The 16,919-nt window shown below is 42.0% G+C and overlaps 1 protein-coding gene across 1 annotated transcript in view; it reads left to right on the top strand.

Moving 5' to 3' along the window:
• LOC139685847 (uncharacterized) overlaps positions 1–15,089 on the top strand; it is a 59,199-nt gene extending 44,110 nt beyond the window's left edge. The window contains exons 2-4 of the mRNA XM_071582959.1: positions 8,361–8,605; positions 11,747–12,969; positions 14,487–15,089. Coding sequence (XP_071439060.1) covers positions 8,361–8,605; positions 11,747–12,969; positions 14,487–14,718 — 1,700 coding nt within the window. The 3' untranslated portion in view covers positions 14,719–15,089. The remainder of the gene's footprint in view (positions 1–8,360; positions 8,606–11,746; positions 12,970–14,486) is intronic.
• The last annotated feature ends 1,830 nt before the right edge of the window (positions 15,090–16,919 follow it).

Here is a 16,919-nt window from a genome sequence, read left to right as displayed (position 1 = left end):
ATATTCACCATTCTGTGTTCTACATTTCTCCCAGCGATTTTTGACCTTTCAAAGGCTTTCATTGTAGGACTCAGCAGATTGCTTCGAAAGCCAATGACTCGCCTCTTGAATGACATCGTCTGTGCTGTCAAATCTCTGACCCCGCAATTGTTTTTTTATAGTTCTGGGAATAAGAAAAGTCCCTTTGGGTGAGATCGGGAGAATAGGGAGGATGTGGCAAAGTTTCAAAGCCAATTCGCTTTAATTGCCGATCGCGCCGTGGTCACGATTGCAGGTCGCGCCGTGTTTGCTTCTGAAAATGAGTCTGTAGTCGTGGAACCCAGCATGCTGATACCTTTACCATGTACGGTTCTTTTTGACTAACTTTCCCCATTATGTTTCTTGACAGCGGTAGGAGGAAGTCCAACGGGTTTCCAATGCTAGGGAGCTAAATGTGTGGCGGCACATGCGGTGGGGGTCAGAGGGCGGGAGTGGACGGATTACCTCGATTGCACACCCCCGGGCTGTGAAGTACGCACGCCGCATTTGTGCCATACCTCAATGACGGAGACATACGAGAGCGGGTCTGCGTGCGGTCCAGGAGGAAATTTCCGAGGATGGAGGAAGAATTGAAGCCTCTCCTTCGTGGAACTCCAAGATTGGCGATTCACGCCGAAGCTAAGGCAGTACCACCCAGCGCTGAGGAGAAAGCACTGGGTGGTCTGCTTCCAGAGTCCTCGTACATTTCTTGCAAAATCCACCAAGGCGACTCCACCTTCTTTTGCGAGACGCGCGATTGTGCCTCGATCCAGTGCCTTCGATCATTTCAGGTGGATTGCACCATTCGCGAATTTGAATTGGGCTTTGTGTGCATCTCTTGCCGTTTTCCCTCACTACCAGCCATTGAAAATATAGTGAACGATCCCCGTTTCTCTTCCGAACACAAGTGCATGCGCCTCGTCAACTTTTAGTCCGCCACGACTGAGGCAGGAGTATTCTCCGAACGCGGGTTGGAAGTCAGCAGCAAAGTCTACGTCTGAGACTGGAAATGTGTCCATGTCATCGGCGTCGGCGCTTACTTACGACTAGACATGAGCAATGGATACCTCTTTCAAGATCCCGATGACTACTCCTCCGAGGCGCATCCTTTCCAAAACTCGGAGTAATAAACTGTCTCTGACCCTATGATGTCTATGACCTCTGACGCTTTTTCCTGGTCGAGCTAGAGTATTTTCGGAGGATTATCGCCTTCGTTACGATGGCCGACCACAGCTCGAATGGCTGAAATGTCATCGAAGATTTTTCGGCTCGGATATCAAAATACGATTTCTCCTGTTTTGACTCCACCGATGCAAAAACTATCGCGGATATATCCAAGAGGAGTTTAGGAACAATTTTGCAGCCTGTGGTGGGCAGGGACAGAAGACATCAGTGGTCGATGCTCTTGGCTTCCGGAGTTTGGGCGGTTGAGTGCGATGACTGGGGCGGACGTCGATCGAGAGATTAGTCCAATCCGCGGAAGAAGAATTCTTCGGCCATTCCCCTTGAAGGGATGCGGAGGTGACACCAGAGCTCAGCGTAGAATTCCACTGTTATGCCATGGAGACCGGGTTTTTTATTGCTATTGGAGCCTCTGGGCGTCTCGAGTATTTCCGAGGCAGTAATGGCATCCCCCGGGAGGCACTTCTCCGCGTCTGAGATGATATCCAAGGATTTTGGAAGACCCGCGTCATCGTCAGTTTCAGTTGCGTCGGCGTGCGTTGTCAGTGAATGACCCGTCCGTGTAGCGCCAGGACCCCTCCATCATTGTGTACCAATAGTTTGAAAATTGGTTTAGGAATAGCACGTCGCGACCATTTGGCGACATGGAAGTCATTGGCTAAAACTCCCCGTCCCATTCTGGTCGCAAACGCACGGCTGCCCTGTGCTGCGCATGCCGAAGGAGATGAGTGAAGCATGCAATTCTCTGTCGTCTCTTCGGTCACGGGTCCATCGACAAGTGTCTTCGGCACAGACAGCAGGCCCTTCACCTGGGCCACCCAACGAACCTACCCAATGAGCGGATCCTATCATGAGGGCCAATGAAGGAGATCAGGAGGGTGGTGTCTGAAATTTACATTCCATTCGGACGACCACACCACGGCCTGAAGAGATTTGAGGGAAATTTTTAATTCATGAGTCTGCAGCCATATTTAAGGCAGGCACGTTTCCCATGCACGTCAAATCGGGAGGGCACTGGTAGAATAAGTATAAAGTTCGGCACTGGAGGGTCCTCAATGCTAGTTTCCTTGAGAAATAGGATACCTGCGCTTTTTATCCTTTCAAATTAAGATTGAAGCCTGAAAGATGGTTTAATAGTCATGGTCCTATATCGTCTGTTTCTCAAGTACGTGACACTTTAAAAATAGGGTTAACTGGGCCTATTTAATTGGCTCCGATTAAAACCCATTTAGAGTGGGAATTTGAAGATTGGCTGTTTTAGATGTGACTTAAGATGGATATGCGTAGGACTTTCACGATATTCGTATTAAAGCGAGATTACATGAAGTATATATACAGACTAAATATAAGAATATATATATATATATATATATATATATATATATATATATATATATATAAACACGGATGTAGATTTGTAGAATATAGAGACACATAGAAAGGACACTCACAATATGTTATTTGACGTTTCGACAGCACGGCTGTCGTCTTCAGAATCTGAAGACGATGACTCTTTTAAATTCATATTCCTACATATATGTGCATATCGCTGAATTCCTCCCATTGCTTCCCCCATCGGAATTGTCGACGATGCCGACAATTCCGATGGGGGAAGTAATGGGAGGAATTCAGCGATATGCACATATATGTAGGAATATGAATTTAAAAGAGAAGGTAAAATCAAAAAAGAACTCAGAAAGGTATTTTGAAAGAATCACGTTGTAGTATTAGCAATACTATATATCAGAAATTTCAAATGTGCCAACACCAGCCATGTGGAATGTCATTGTATGAACTTTAAAACTATGAATGCCATCATCACTAAGATAACGCATTTGCATTAATTTTGTGGTACCATGAAAAGAATTCTTAGCTGAGATTGAGGACTTTGAAATCAATGGATCTCAGCGGAGATATTACAAGATCATTCAGTTTTAGTGCAATCATAAGAATATACTGGAAGGTTCTTCGTATTTTGAGTTATTCTCAGTTTTAGAAAATAAAAAAGCTATGAAAGTCTTAACAACGATGATAAAAAATGGTCAATTTTTTCAGCTGTGCACCCAACAAACAATCATTCGCCAAGAATAACTACAGAGAAACGTGGGAATATGAGATAGATGATATACCCAGTAAGACTAAAAAACGACTCTCGAAAAATTGAATAGGAGCAGGCAGGATCCTCCGGGAATGTATATTGTTTCGATTTGATGTGCCATGGACAATTTATTAAAACCACAGGTATTGCAATTTTCCACTAGATATTTTATTTCAACACTGTCAACCTTTCCAATTGTGACTTGTCCCCTTCCAATTTAGTTTTATTAAACAACGGCCTGAAATATGCCCCTGTGATTCCCACTACAACCAACGGCTACAAAAACCTAGCGGCTGACTGCGATACAGCCCTGTCTCGTGAACCTATTGGAACCAAGCAATTCATCGCCAACATCATCTCAGCAGACATAGATAAGCCTCCTTTCTACAGCCCCCGTCCAGTGCGAGAAGATCTGACACTCAAGATGCTCAAAAAAGTAATTAAGGAGGGCGAACTCGCAGTCGTCAAGGCCGACAAAGGTAATTCCACAGTGATTATGGATAGGGAAAACTACATCAGCAAGTGTCAAAACTTCATTGCCTCCACCAATTCTGAGAATTTACTGAAAGACCCCACACCATCATATCAAAGGCTGTTAAAAACGCTATCGCTTCATGCAAAACTCTATTCAGTGATAAAGAAAAATTTTCCCTGTTGAATATGAACCCATTACCCCCAAGACTGTACGGCTTACCTAAACTACATAAACAAGACGTGCCAATCAGACCAGTGGTGTCGAGTGTTAATTCACCAACACACAAGCTGGCCTTTAAGTTAAACTCAATTTTCCGCCAAATGTCAAATTTCAAACCTAAATATGGGATTAAAAATTCAGTCAATCTAGTGGAACAACTCCAAAATATCAATATGCCAACAACTATGAAGTTAGTATCATTCGATGTTTGTAATTTGTTCACATCCGTTCCCACGCATGAGGCGATATTATACGCTCATGACATACTTTCAAAGGCCAACATCAGCCCGGATATCATCAGTGAATTACGCAAGTTACTTCAGGTGTGCGTAGATCAAAATTATTTCCTCTTTAATAACAAATACTATAGACAAAAAGAAGGCTTAGCTATGGGATCACCTCTCTCACCACTCCTTGCAGAAATTTTCATGGACAATTTAGAAGAAAAGATATTTAATGGCAAAGATAAATTAGTAGATAATGTCCTCTATTGGTTCAGATATGTGGATGACGTTTTATGCGGCTGGACAGGGACCGATAGACAGTTGACGAAGTTCCATCAGTTTTTAAACTCCTTACACTCAGCCATTAATTTCACTATGGAAAAAAGTGTGGAAGACGAAATCAATTACCTCGACCTAACCATAGGCCTACATAACCAAAAACATACCTTCAAAATCTATAGAAAGCCCACCTACACAGATCAAGTAATTCCATCAGATTCGTGCCACCCTATATCCCATAAGCTAGCCAGTTTCCACTCCATGATAAATAGACTCATTAGAATCCCGATGTCCCAGGACAACTGGGACCGTGAAGTAAACATCATAAAAACCATTGCTGTCAACAACGGGTATAACGCCAACCTCATTGATACGCTCCTTAAGAAGAAAATAAGAAAACAAGCCACCTCTATCTGCACTACACTCACACAGGACACGAACACGTTAGATCGGAAATGGTGCAAAATTCCGTTCGTGAACCATCTTTCATACAATATAACCAAAGCCATCCCCAAGGACAATTTCCGAATTTCATTCTATATTCCATCAACACTATCTAAGTGTTTAAGCCAGATTAAGGACCCGATCGACAGGAATAAAAGGAGTGGGGTGTATATGCTTGAGTGCGAGTGTCAGGCCAGCTACATTGGTCAAACAGGGAGGAGTTTTGACAATAGGATCAAGGAACACCGAAGAGGAATTTATGCAGATAACACGAATTCTAATCTCGCGAAACACATAATCGAAACAGGCCATCACTGCAACTTCGAATTTAAAGTGCTACATCTACAAACGAAAGGGCGCAAGTTGAACGCACTCGAGCAGTGTGAAATAATACAACACACAAAAAAAGGAATTCCCCTCCTTAATGATGTGTTTGTCACTTCACATTCCCCCCTTCTAGCCATCAATTTCCCCAATAGTTTTCCCCAATTTTAACCTTCCTCTTCTCCTGCCCCCCCCCCACTTCCTCCCCGTTAACGACCACCCCTTTCCCCCCCCGTTCCTCCGATTCCCCGGATGGACTCGATGGACAACACCACTGATCCCCCGACGCATCGCAGGCGTCCTAAGGACGTCATCCAGCCAGCAGAGCAACGACCCTCGCCACGGGACATCACTCGCGAGGCCCACCGGCAGATTGTTCCGGCCCTTCTTCGCTGCGGGGCCCTCTACAGCTCAATGTCTTTATTTTATTACCTGTGCCAATCCGGCGGCCGTATTGTTAATTCTTAGTATTGCCCCCAAAAAACCCCCCACCCCATGGAATTCCCACTGTTCCCCCCCGCCTCTTTGACCCCTCCTTTCATCCCTTCCCCTCATGGAATTCCCCTGTCCCCTTTTTTCCCCTCCTTTTTCCCCCCCTTAAACCCCCCACCCCTTGTATGCAACTATATATGTGGAGAAGATACGCACTTGTGCTCACACCTGATGATGATGTGAAAACATCGAAACCGGTAGTGTTGAAATAAAATATCTAGTGGAAAATTGCAATACCTGTGGTTTTAATATGTTACGCTTCCACCATATCACGCCTGAGACCTCATCATTCGGCCATGGACAATGTTTAGGATACGAGCGTGTGCCTCCCAATGGAATATTCAGTTTTAATGAGTGTGCCCTTAACGCTATGCCTCGATGACCTCTTACACTGGTGGTTATGTTTACTTCCATCAGAACAGAGGCTGATTCTCCAGGTCCACTTTTCTTTGAAATTGATTTGGTGCCATCAGTAAACATTTTAAATGCACCCCATAGCTGTGGTTCAGGGAAGAACAGACTCTCCATAAGCCTTCCGTATCATTACAAAGCCTTGGGGGACGATTCGTTTTCGGGGAAGTGACATTTCCACGCAGAGTATTGCTCGCCGCGCATTGCCCCCTTCGTTCCCGCATGTGAACTCAACGTGTTTCAACTTTCATCGGCCGTTGCAATACGTTACAGACAAGTCAGTGGAACTCGCGTCACATATGCTTCGCACATTAATCTAAAGTTAAATTTTTGCGCTTTGCATATAATATGAGTAAAGAACATGTATGATCACTCTTTATCAAACGCTCTCGTGTTATTATGTTTTTACCACTATTTTATAACTTTAGCCTTACCTTTAATAGTTACATTTGTGAAGTTATTCTATTAGTATGCGTGCAAATTTTCGCTCTGAACTTAAATGTTATGCATTTCATTCATTATCACTATTTCTAAATTCGGAGTCTAAGTCATAGTCACATTTAATTGACTTTATTACTGTAATTTTGGAAATAATTTCGTAAAAAGATTTTCAAAAACTATCATTCGATGGTGGTATAACAAATGGAGCTAAACAAATATTTACAAGCTTTATTATTTTTGGCATACATTTCAGTCATTAAGATTGGTCCCCTGTGCGGCGGCTTGAATTGCAAGGAAGGAAGACCGCGTTCGTGGGAAACACAATAAAACAATTAGGAAACAGAAATTGTTGAGAGAAGTCAGCATTATTCCCTTTTCAAAATAAGAATTGCTATCACTACCTCTCCTTTATGCAAGCATTGTGAGAAGGTTGAAATATAATTTCGTATTTCAATGGGCATTCTCAAATTCTATTTGCTCTCTTTACTGGTTATTAAATTAATATCTTGATTTAAATAAATGCTATCAACCTTCCCGGTAAACAATTCAGTTTTATAGTATTCTATCATGATTCGCAAAGCTTTTCGCCATTTTCTTGGCAACTCAAGGGTATTTGTGGGCATCCTGATCGAGTGCGCAATGGTTGGACACGCGGCGTCAGAGTGGAAAAGATGATGTGTTGTAATTATATTTTTCCACCCCAAATACAAATATAAATATGGAATACATACTCAGTAAATATCATGCATGTATAAATCTGTATGCTTAAAAACAGTATACTAATTCTAAAAAAAAGGGTTTGGTCGATTCGAAGGTGTTTTGACCTTTTGAGGAAAGCCACTTTACAATAATATGAAATTATAATTTTAATTAACATTCAAAATATAAATCATTAATAACTTCATCTACCACCTTAGAGGGACTTGAGCTTTTATATGAGGCATAATCTCTTACTAACCTCATTTGTAGTGAGGTAATCAGGAAAATACAGCGTGACGTTTCGATCATAGACAAAATTGGAGAATTTAAAAAAAATAACATGAATCAACGATTTTTCCAGAAAACTGTTTGAAGATACTCGTATGAGGCAAAAGACTTCCGCCGTTTTTCTGCAAAATTGGAGGGGTCAAGGGGAAAATCGTTGGTTGAATTGAGGTGGAATGACCCGTATATACGAGGAACAAACACAAATGCGTAGTTTCATTATTATAAATGTTGTTTCAATGAACCCTGCATCAACCTGGGTACACGCTTTTAAGTAGACAAGATAGTGTGAAATGATTAAGCCCTTAATAACTTCATGAATGATGTAGTCGTCCATCCAAGGTCATTTGTTCCATTCACCCGCGGTGAGGGACGTTTTCTGATGGGATATTTTATGTTTAGATACAGTTTCGGAAGAATATGACCTCGGAAACCGAACGTGCCTGAAATCCAGAAATAAAACCTTATGACTCAAGCTTAAACCTACTCATTAGTTCCGTAAGAAGAGGATAATTCCGTAATTTTATCTACCGACTCAGAGACTGCTCCGAAAAATTGTGATCAGTGTAGGTTTACTAAAAATGTCCGCTTTCCAAAGATTTCTATCAAGAAGAGAGGCCTAATTTCTGGCAGCCTATTTATTAGTCAATTCTTTCGCAGCAGCAATTCCCCCTCCGCATTGAGGCAAATAGAGAAATGATAACTATTTGCTTGTCTCCACTGGTGATATTCGCACTATTCGCTACTTGTCTTTTTTCCTTTGTTGCAGGAGTGCTCCACTGCGCCCGATCGGAGTGGTCGCCCCGCTGGGAGCCCCGCTACCTCCGCGTGAACCGCGGCTCGCTGGAGGTCTACCTGGCGGACGAAAGGGGCAAGGCTCATGCCTCCTCAGTCTCCAGGCCGCGCAGAAGGCTTCCCTTAAGGAACCTCAGCCTTCGGAGGGTTCCGAGGAGACAGCACGCCTTCGCCCTTTTCCCGAGGGAAGTGGACGCGTCTCCCTTGATCCTATGCCAGGTACCCACGCATGCGTGCGTCCTGTGGTGTACGTAACGTAGTACCAAATAGTGGGTCTTCTGGGAAGAGTGACTCTTTCAATATGTATTACTCAGTGACAAGCGTTGCCCAGGTTATGGTGGCTTTTTGGTGGCTCGCATATGTGAAGTGACAAGCGTTGCCCAGGCAAGGGTGAATGGATTAAGTTCCCACGCAAACAGCAACAGCTTGCAGGGTGTTTACCAAAAATAAGTAGAATAAACCCGGTAAAAAATGTATTGCACATCAAATGTACAAATTATGCAAAATAGCCAGCACCACTGGCAGTAGCTGTACGCTTCCTGGAAGGCGTCGACGTAAAAATCTTGTTCAAGTGCTTACGGCCTCTTTGACGTTATCCAGCGCTCCAAAATGGTTGCCTATCAAGCTCCATCGACCATTCCCTCTCAATATGTAGTTTATAATATTACCCTAGTATTTCCATCCCAAATACATTGATATTATAATTTTTTCAGGGTCAAATAGCTGCAAAGTTTAGGATAAATTATATGTGGGTTAAATGAATTAAATGAAGATAAGTTGTACTTTCTAGTAATGAATAAAAAAACCATAAACACAGAAATCAACACGAAGGTCGGTTTGGTAGGTGATGGAAGAGTTCACTCAGTACTAAGCCCTATAGGGCGTGTGAAATGCACTCATCAGGGTAGGGGGTCCAGTTCCTTTCCCTGCGCCGGTTATGGTGGCTTTTTGGTGGCTCGCAGGGTATTGATGTAGATGGTGTCCCTTGAAGTTCTGCAGCCCGAAAAATCATACGGCTCGGATGAAGATGAGGGTCCTGAGAGAGGTATACCCGGTAATCGAACCACGGGCCCTCCGGTCAGTAGTCCAGCTCTACCCCTGGACTACCGCGTACCGTTACAGTTGAATAAACAGGAAATAATTATTCGTCTCGCTTCAATATTTTATAATTGACATTGACGTATCAGGTGATATTATAATTGATAATGTCACCTGATACGCGCCTTAAATATAGGAAAATTGTTTGGTGATATTTATTCCATGGACTGTGTGTGTATGTTTAGCATAGTTTTGTAACGTAAGAAATTTCCCTAAGTACCTATTATGTTTGCCGTTGTTGAATATATTGGACTTGGCTCATGAAAAATGGCCTTCATGTCCGTGAGGCATTTTCTCTAGGACTATGCACAGTATTTAATTGACGGGACACATTCAGTCCTAACATTATCTGTTTCTATGCCAGTATATTGTCCCAACAATTTAATCCGTGCTCCGTCAGTGATAACATATTGACACTTGTGCCATAGTAAGGAGGTTTACCTTTTATTATATTTTTGTGCCACAAGTGACCTCAGTATTACTTCGAAAATGTCAAATACTAAATACTGATAATATACCAATGTTAAACAATCAAGTCTACTTGGTCGATCATGCTTACATTGCTGTTATTAGCCTCCTGCATCTACAGAGGTCAAGACACTTGAATTTAACAAAATTTATTATATTGCTCACTATAAGAGTAGCCATCTGACATCCCGGGATTCTGTGGGTTTTTTATTAATAAGAAACAAATGCAGTTATTAAAGTCGTTAAGATATTTTCTACCATTATGCAATTTTCAATTTTTATTGTAATGAGAATTAGTTTGTATACTGAGCAGCTTAAAAGTGCCAGTGTGCGGCAATGTAGTACGGCTATCGTGAGGGATAATGTGCAGCCACTGCGTGCGTTTGGTAAAAGTGCTCTGCTTGCATCTACGGTAGATGTAGCGGGAATCATGGCACCTATTGGAAGCCCTACTGTGAGTAGGGTTTGAGTGTCACTCCCGTATACAGCGACGTTTGGACCAAGAAGATTCTCTATAAAGTTCGTATCGATATAGAATCCAGATGCGTGGCGATTATGGGAGATTATGTCCTGTTTGGGAGTGGCACATTGGCTGTGATATTGCACTGAGTATCCCTTCTCATGTGGAAATAACATGATATTTTATGTCTAATATGTTGAGGTAAAATAAACAGCTCCATCGCATTCAATACTTTTACGCGAAAGATCAAATATACGATACGTGTATGTGCAGAATCGAAGGGCATCAATACGTAGGGGTATCGTTTTTAAGTAATTATTATTAGAAATACCCGAGATATCTGGATAAAATTTATTATTCATTTCAATCGACCACAGTGTTATAAATTAGAGCTTCTTGTGTTGATTTTTGTTTCAGGAAGTGAAGTAAGCAACTCGCAGTATGGAGAAGATGTAGGCTGGCAGTGTGATTAGCTTCCTTCATTTGAAAGGTTACACTACCCGGTAAATCCAAAATGAAATGATGGCTGTTTATGCAAATGATAGCCCGTCACATGACGCAGTTGTAAAGGTGGCAGTTGTAAAGGTTTCAAACTGTCTACACATTCCTCACAGACGTACCAAGAATTGGAAGCCCATCACTAACGGACGATGCCGTCACAGTGACGAAAGTGGAGTACTCCATCCCATTAGACCGAAGAGCACTCATACAAATGATCGTGAGAGAGACTGATCTTGGTTATTGCTGTATTTGGAAAGTTACTCAAGAAGAACTGTACATGGTAAAGGTGTCATCATGCTGGGTTCCACGACTACAGACTCATTTTCAGAAGCAAACACGGCGCGACCTGCAATCGTGACCACGGCGCGATCGGCAATTAAAGCGAATTGGCTTTGAAACTTTGCCACATCCTCCCTATTCTCCCGATCTTACCCAAAGGGACTTTTCTTATTCCCAGAACTATAAAAAAACAATGCGGGGTCAGAGATTTGACAGCACAGACGACGTCATTCAAGAGGCGAGACATTGGCTTTCGAAGCAATCTGCTGAGTCCTACAATGACAGCCCTTGAAAGGTCAAAAATCGCTGGGAGAAATGTAGAACACAGGATGGTGAATATGTAGATGTCTTAAGAATTACAAATAAAAATTTAGTAACCATCTCTATTAGTTTTAGTGATGACCATAAGTTTAGAATTACCATTGTCACCACCCGAGACTTACTTCTCCACATCCTTCGCAAATTGTTTTCATTGTTTATTCCACGTATAAATAACCCCTCACTTAATCAGAATACGCAAGATGAAATTCAGCTAAGGCGTTTATCCTCCCCAGGCGGACGACGCCGAGAGCTTCACCCGGTGGACGCGGACGTTGGCCGTGGAGCTGATGAAGCAAACGCCCCTGGGGGACGTGCGCTTCCTCGACATCCTCCGCATCACGGATACGCCTCACCCCGACGTTATGGATGACCTCCGCGGCCCCGGGGGCAGGGCCGGCGACGACCGCCTCACGGACGAAGTCGAGCGACTGAAGGAGCTCTGCCAACGGGGCGGGGCCACCGTCCACGAGCGGCGGCGTCTCTTCGAGGCCCTCGGGAGCAACGGGGGCAGCGCCCTTGACCCCCGGAAGCAGCTCTCGTTGAGCAGGCCCTGCACCAGCTCCGAGGACCTCGGCCTGCAGCCCATTCCCTGTATGCCGTTGGCCCGGAGTCGAGCCAAGCGCGCCAAGTCGCTGCACGACCTGCCGTCGGACTTTCCGGTGACGTGCACCACGGAGGATGGTGCGCCCGTGTCCGTCGTGTCCCAGCTGCGGCTCTTCTTTGAGAGGATGGGCAGGAAGGGTGAGGAGGCCAGGGACGAGGGGAAGGGTTCCGAGGAGAGGTCGGGGCACACGAGCCGCATCACGCGCAGCCCCGAGGCTACGGAGCAACCCAAGAAGACTTCATGGTCTCCGAGCTACTCGTGCGAGAGCGTCGTTAAGAGTTGCCACTCGAGTTGTGATAGGGATAATGTGTTCCTCAATGCAAACCAAAAAGTTGCCTCGGGGAAGAATGCTTTACATGTTGGAAAAGTTAGGAAAGACTTGGCGAGGGTGGGAAACCTCCATCAAGAGACGCAAGAGACTCCAATTGAAAGTGCGAAAAAGGATGTCAATATGAATAACTACCAAAAATATGACTCTTTCAACGGAACACAAGGTACAGTTAAAATGGACACTGTGATGGCGACTGAAAGTATTCCTCTGGCAGCTAATGTGATGGTCTCAAGCAACAGCCAGCCCTCTTCCCTCTCCCACTCTCTCTCGTCAGAATCCTTGGTCTCCAGCTTCCTTCCTTCTGTGTCTTCTCCTTCCTCATCCTGCTCATCCCTCTCCTTGAGCCTCTCAACGCCTTCCTCCTCCCCCAACTCCCAACTCAGTCAAAACTATTACATATTGTCAGTGATCAAAAAGCAAGCTGCAGAAGAGGAGGAAACAATCTGGAATTTGCAGGAGGAGATGGCATCATTGGATAGGGAGAGGATAGCAGCACATAGCAGTGAGAAGAAGGTGACCAGGTATGTTGATTATTAATACGTGCAATGAGAATTTCTCTGGTGGACCCGAGTCCTAGGTTTGAAAGGGATCTAGTCCTATTCACGTAGTTTGAGCGGGAAGTGGCTATTATATGTATAAAAGAGGTTTAGATGCCTAAAAACCTGTTACGATTGCAGACCATTGAAATTAACCAAGAGAAGCCCGGGAATTACAAAATCTGGATTAAAAATCAGAATTCAAACCTATACTTGCGAGCATATTTCCTCACTGCATTTTGATTCTCCCTAATGATTATCAGTTGACTTCCTCAAATAGCATTGGTATAGAAACAGATTCTGGGTTGAAATTCAGGGTGGGAGAGAGAAAACATCCTGACCACAATATTGAGTGGGGAGGGGGGCAGAGATGACAAGTCAGTATGAATCTAAATTGTAACACATTTGCGAAACATATTTTTTTCCATTTTTGCATGCTTGGCAATTTTTTATAATTTATTAGAACCCTGAAGATAGGAAATATAATATGGAGGGAGGCATCTCATGAAGTGGTGGAAGGGACATTTGAGGTGGATTAGATCCAGGAAGGCTTCTTAGACACCCTGGACCTGCTGATAGTAGAACGGATAGATTTAAAATGTCATTTTTTCCTCGTTCCTTGAGAGATTAAAGTGGATATGATCATCGGCAATAAGTTGATAATTAGTATTGATATTGAATATATCTTTTCAAAATCCTGCATGCATTTTAATTAGACCCACTTTCTTAAAATTGTTCCCTCATGATTTGAATATATCCTGTTATTGAAAATTTTTTCATGTAAGCAGCTCCTTTCTTGTGAATAACTTTGTTAGAGGGTATGATTAAACTGATATCTACGCGGGAGTAAAAATGAATGCACATGCATGGCTGGTGACTTAAACACCTTCCTCCACATACCCTTGCGCAGCTTGTGCGGTATTACGTAGACGTAGGTGAAAATTAAAACTATTCTCAAAACGTGAAATGTTGAAAACCAGTTCCATAAAATATTTTAATGGCAGTCAGATGCCCACTTAAGCAATGTGTTCATGCCAAGGCAAAACAGAAACTATCTAACCTACTGGTATATTGGTTTACCTTGTGACTTCACACTTTCCCTACAATACAGTAGGCATTTTTGAAGTGGTCACCATACCTTGAAGTACAGGATATATGTAGTAATAAATACAAATTTCATTGAAATGGAATGCATGTACCCTTGAAGAGCTTTTCAAACCAGAGACCTTCAGGTTGTCAATCAAACGCCCTACCCAACCTACCATCGAGCCACCCTTTTTTTCCCCCCCTGTCCATCCCCTATGGCGCAAATGACCTCAGCAGTCGGTCGCCTCAGCTAAATACTACTACTTGAAGAGCTTTTCTCTGGAAGTGGATATTCTTTTTTGAAACAAATCTACAAGCAACTTTAACGACTTTGTTTGAGCTCAAATTTCATTCTGCTTGACATAATGGTGTTTAAAGTCTAATTTTAACCGGGTTAATGCTGTTTATCTTTCTAGGAAAGAAAGCACGACTCCAAAGAAGACGTATGGTGAGCTAGAAGAACAGCTTCATCAAGAGGAGTTAAAACTTAATAAATTATATAAAGAGGCTGAGAGGGTGCTGAAGATTATAGAGAGGTCAGTCAAACAAGATGCTTTGTTGGCCTCAATGAACCATTATGATGCAGATAAAAAATGGTGTGAAGTGAAGAGTAGTCAAAAATTTGATTTAAGAAGCTTGGCATCATAACATTTGAGCAGTGTTGAAATGAGGCATCTGAACAGCAAACAACCGTTTGGTTGGGATACTGTAACTACTGAAAAAATATGAAATAATAAATTATTTCATAAAAATTGCATTCTGCATATAATGTGATACTAAATGACTTAATAGTATCCATAACACACAAAAAATGACTATGAATACAAAATAAGTGGGCATGGTTGTCCATTTTTACAAACAAGCTGTGTGAAAGACAAATTTAATTTAATCAAGCCAGCTTTGTTGGCATTTACCTACTTTAAAATGTGCAATTATGTATCAGAATGGAGGTATATTGTAAATATTAAAAATTCCATAGAAATAAAATGTTGTGTTGCATAAGCTTTTTCTAATTGTTTAGCTTAACTACCCAAGTGATGTTGGTTTGAGGAGATGTGACTCCACAGCTGATATGAATAAGATGCGTATCAATATAGCAATGCTGGAAATTTTATGGGAGCTTTTCATTCTTTCACCCCATAAAAATGTACCCTTTTACCATTCATAAAAATAGTGGTCAAATTCTCTAATTTTGCCTTCTATGAGGTTACAATTTTTTTCAGAAGAGTAGCTAAATTTATTAACATTTAGTTTATCTCCAAAAATGTAATACTATAATTATTAGTGCATGAACATCAGAGTGCTTCATACGTTCTCATATTATTTCTTGACAATTTGGCAGCATAAAGGGTAAAATTACACACAAATGACTAATCAAGAGAGCAGATCAGCAAAAATGCCCTTGAAGATTTTATTTCTCATATGGATGTAAGAATGCCAGAATAATTGATTCTTACACTGAGGCAAAATTTCTCTCAGTTTTCTCTTGTCTTCCATAAAATTATGGATTAACTTGTTCATTCCTTGAAACTTATTCACTCCACCACAAGGAATGACACTCCTACAATATCCTGGACTCGTTCATTTTGCCACCTGTTATAAATATATTTAATGTGTTCACCAATTATAAGAGAGATCCAAAATGAGTGAATGTCGAGAGTGTAGTAGTAGTATTTAGGGGAGGCGACCGACAGCTAAGGTCATTTGCGCCATAGGGGATGGACAGGAAAGGATGAAGGGTGGAGAGAAACCCGGCGTTGGCTTAGCCTACTCTTTACAAAAGGCGCCAAGGGGTCCGCAGTTTAACTTCCCATCCGACGGATGTACTCACTCAAAGTGCCCTCCACAGAGCACCTCAAGTAGGGATAGAGATACCTCTCAAAAATATTCAACACTGCCAGGATTTGAACCAGCGCCCTTTGGGTGGGAAGCCAGTACGTTAGCCACCGCACCATCTCGATCCCCTGTCAAGAATGCCTCTGCCATGTATGTATAACTGGAGTGGGTATACTTTTCAGGTGTTATTTTGCAATGTTATTGTCCTATAATATTCATTGAAAGAGCATTTCTACATAGTATGGAGCAAATGATAATTGATTGGCGTGGTGTCTTATGCATTGTTACTTTCAAATGTGTTTGATAATTTTTTCCAACATGAAGAATGGTACCCAAGTATCACAATCTCACATAATACACGCCAGTAGTTGTTTATTTGTGTATTTTATGGTACTGTGAAACGAAATAGCAAAGCAAACCATTTCAATACATTGACCTCCAAATCTTATCTACCTTTAGTATAATGCAAAGTACTGTATTTTCACATCAATAACATGCACCTTATGTATAACACGCACCCAGAACTTTGTAGTTATCATGAATTTGTATAGATACTGCGCGCCTAGGGCTTCAAAATTATCTTGAACTTGTATAGGCCACGCATCTGCATATACATTTATTTATACATATATATATATATATATATATATAAATAAAATATATATATATATATATATATATATATATATATATATATATATATATATATATATATATATATATATATATATATATATATATATATATATATATATATAAAGTATTGATAAGGACCATGTAGGTCAAAACAAAGGCCACGTACACCAAAACTCATTCGGAAAAACACAGTGTCCACCCCCCGATATGCTTTGCTTCCACAAAGTAACAATTTTAGGCCACTCCCATCAGTGAACGACATTGAGGCCCGGATGCTGATAGGCCATACAGATGTAAATGAATGCCATTTCAAGAGTTTTTAATTCTATAGGGTTATCGGATGTGGGAAGGGACGCTAGGACGGAAACATTTTAACA

Source organism: Hetaerina americana, unplaced genomic scaffold (assembly GCF_022747635.1).
Source record: "Hetaerina americana unplaced genomic scaffold, ioHetAmer1.1.p SCAF_12, whole genome shotgun sequence".
Lineage (NCBI taxonomy): Eukaryota > Metazoa > Arthropoda > Insecta > Odonata > Calopterygidae > Hetaerina > Hetaerina americana.
Note: the sequence above shows the minus strand (reverse complement) of the source record. Positions and strands in the feature narration are given on the sequence as shown.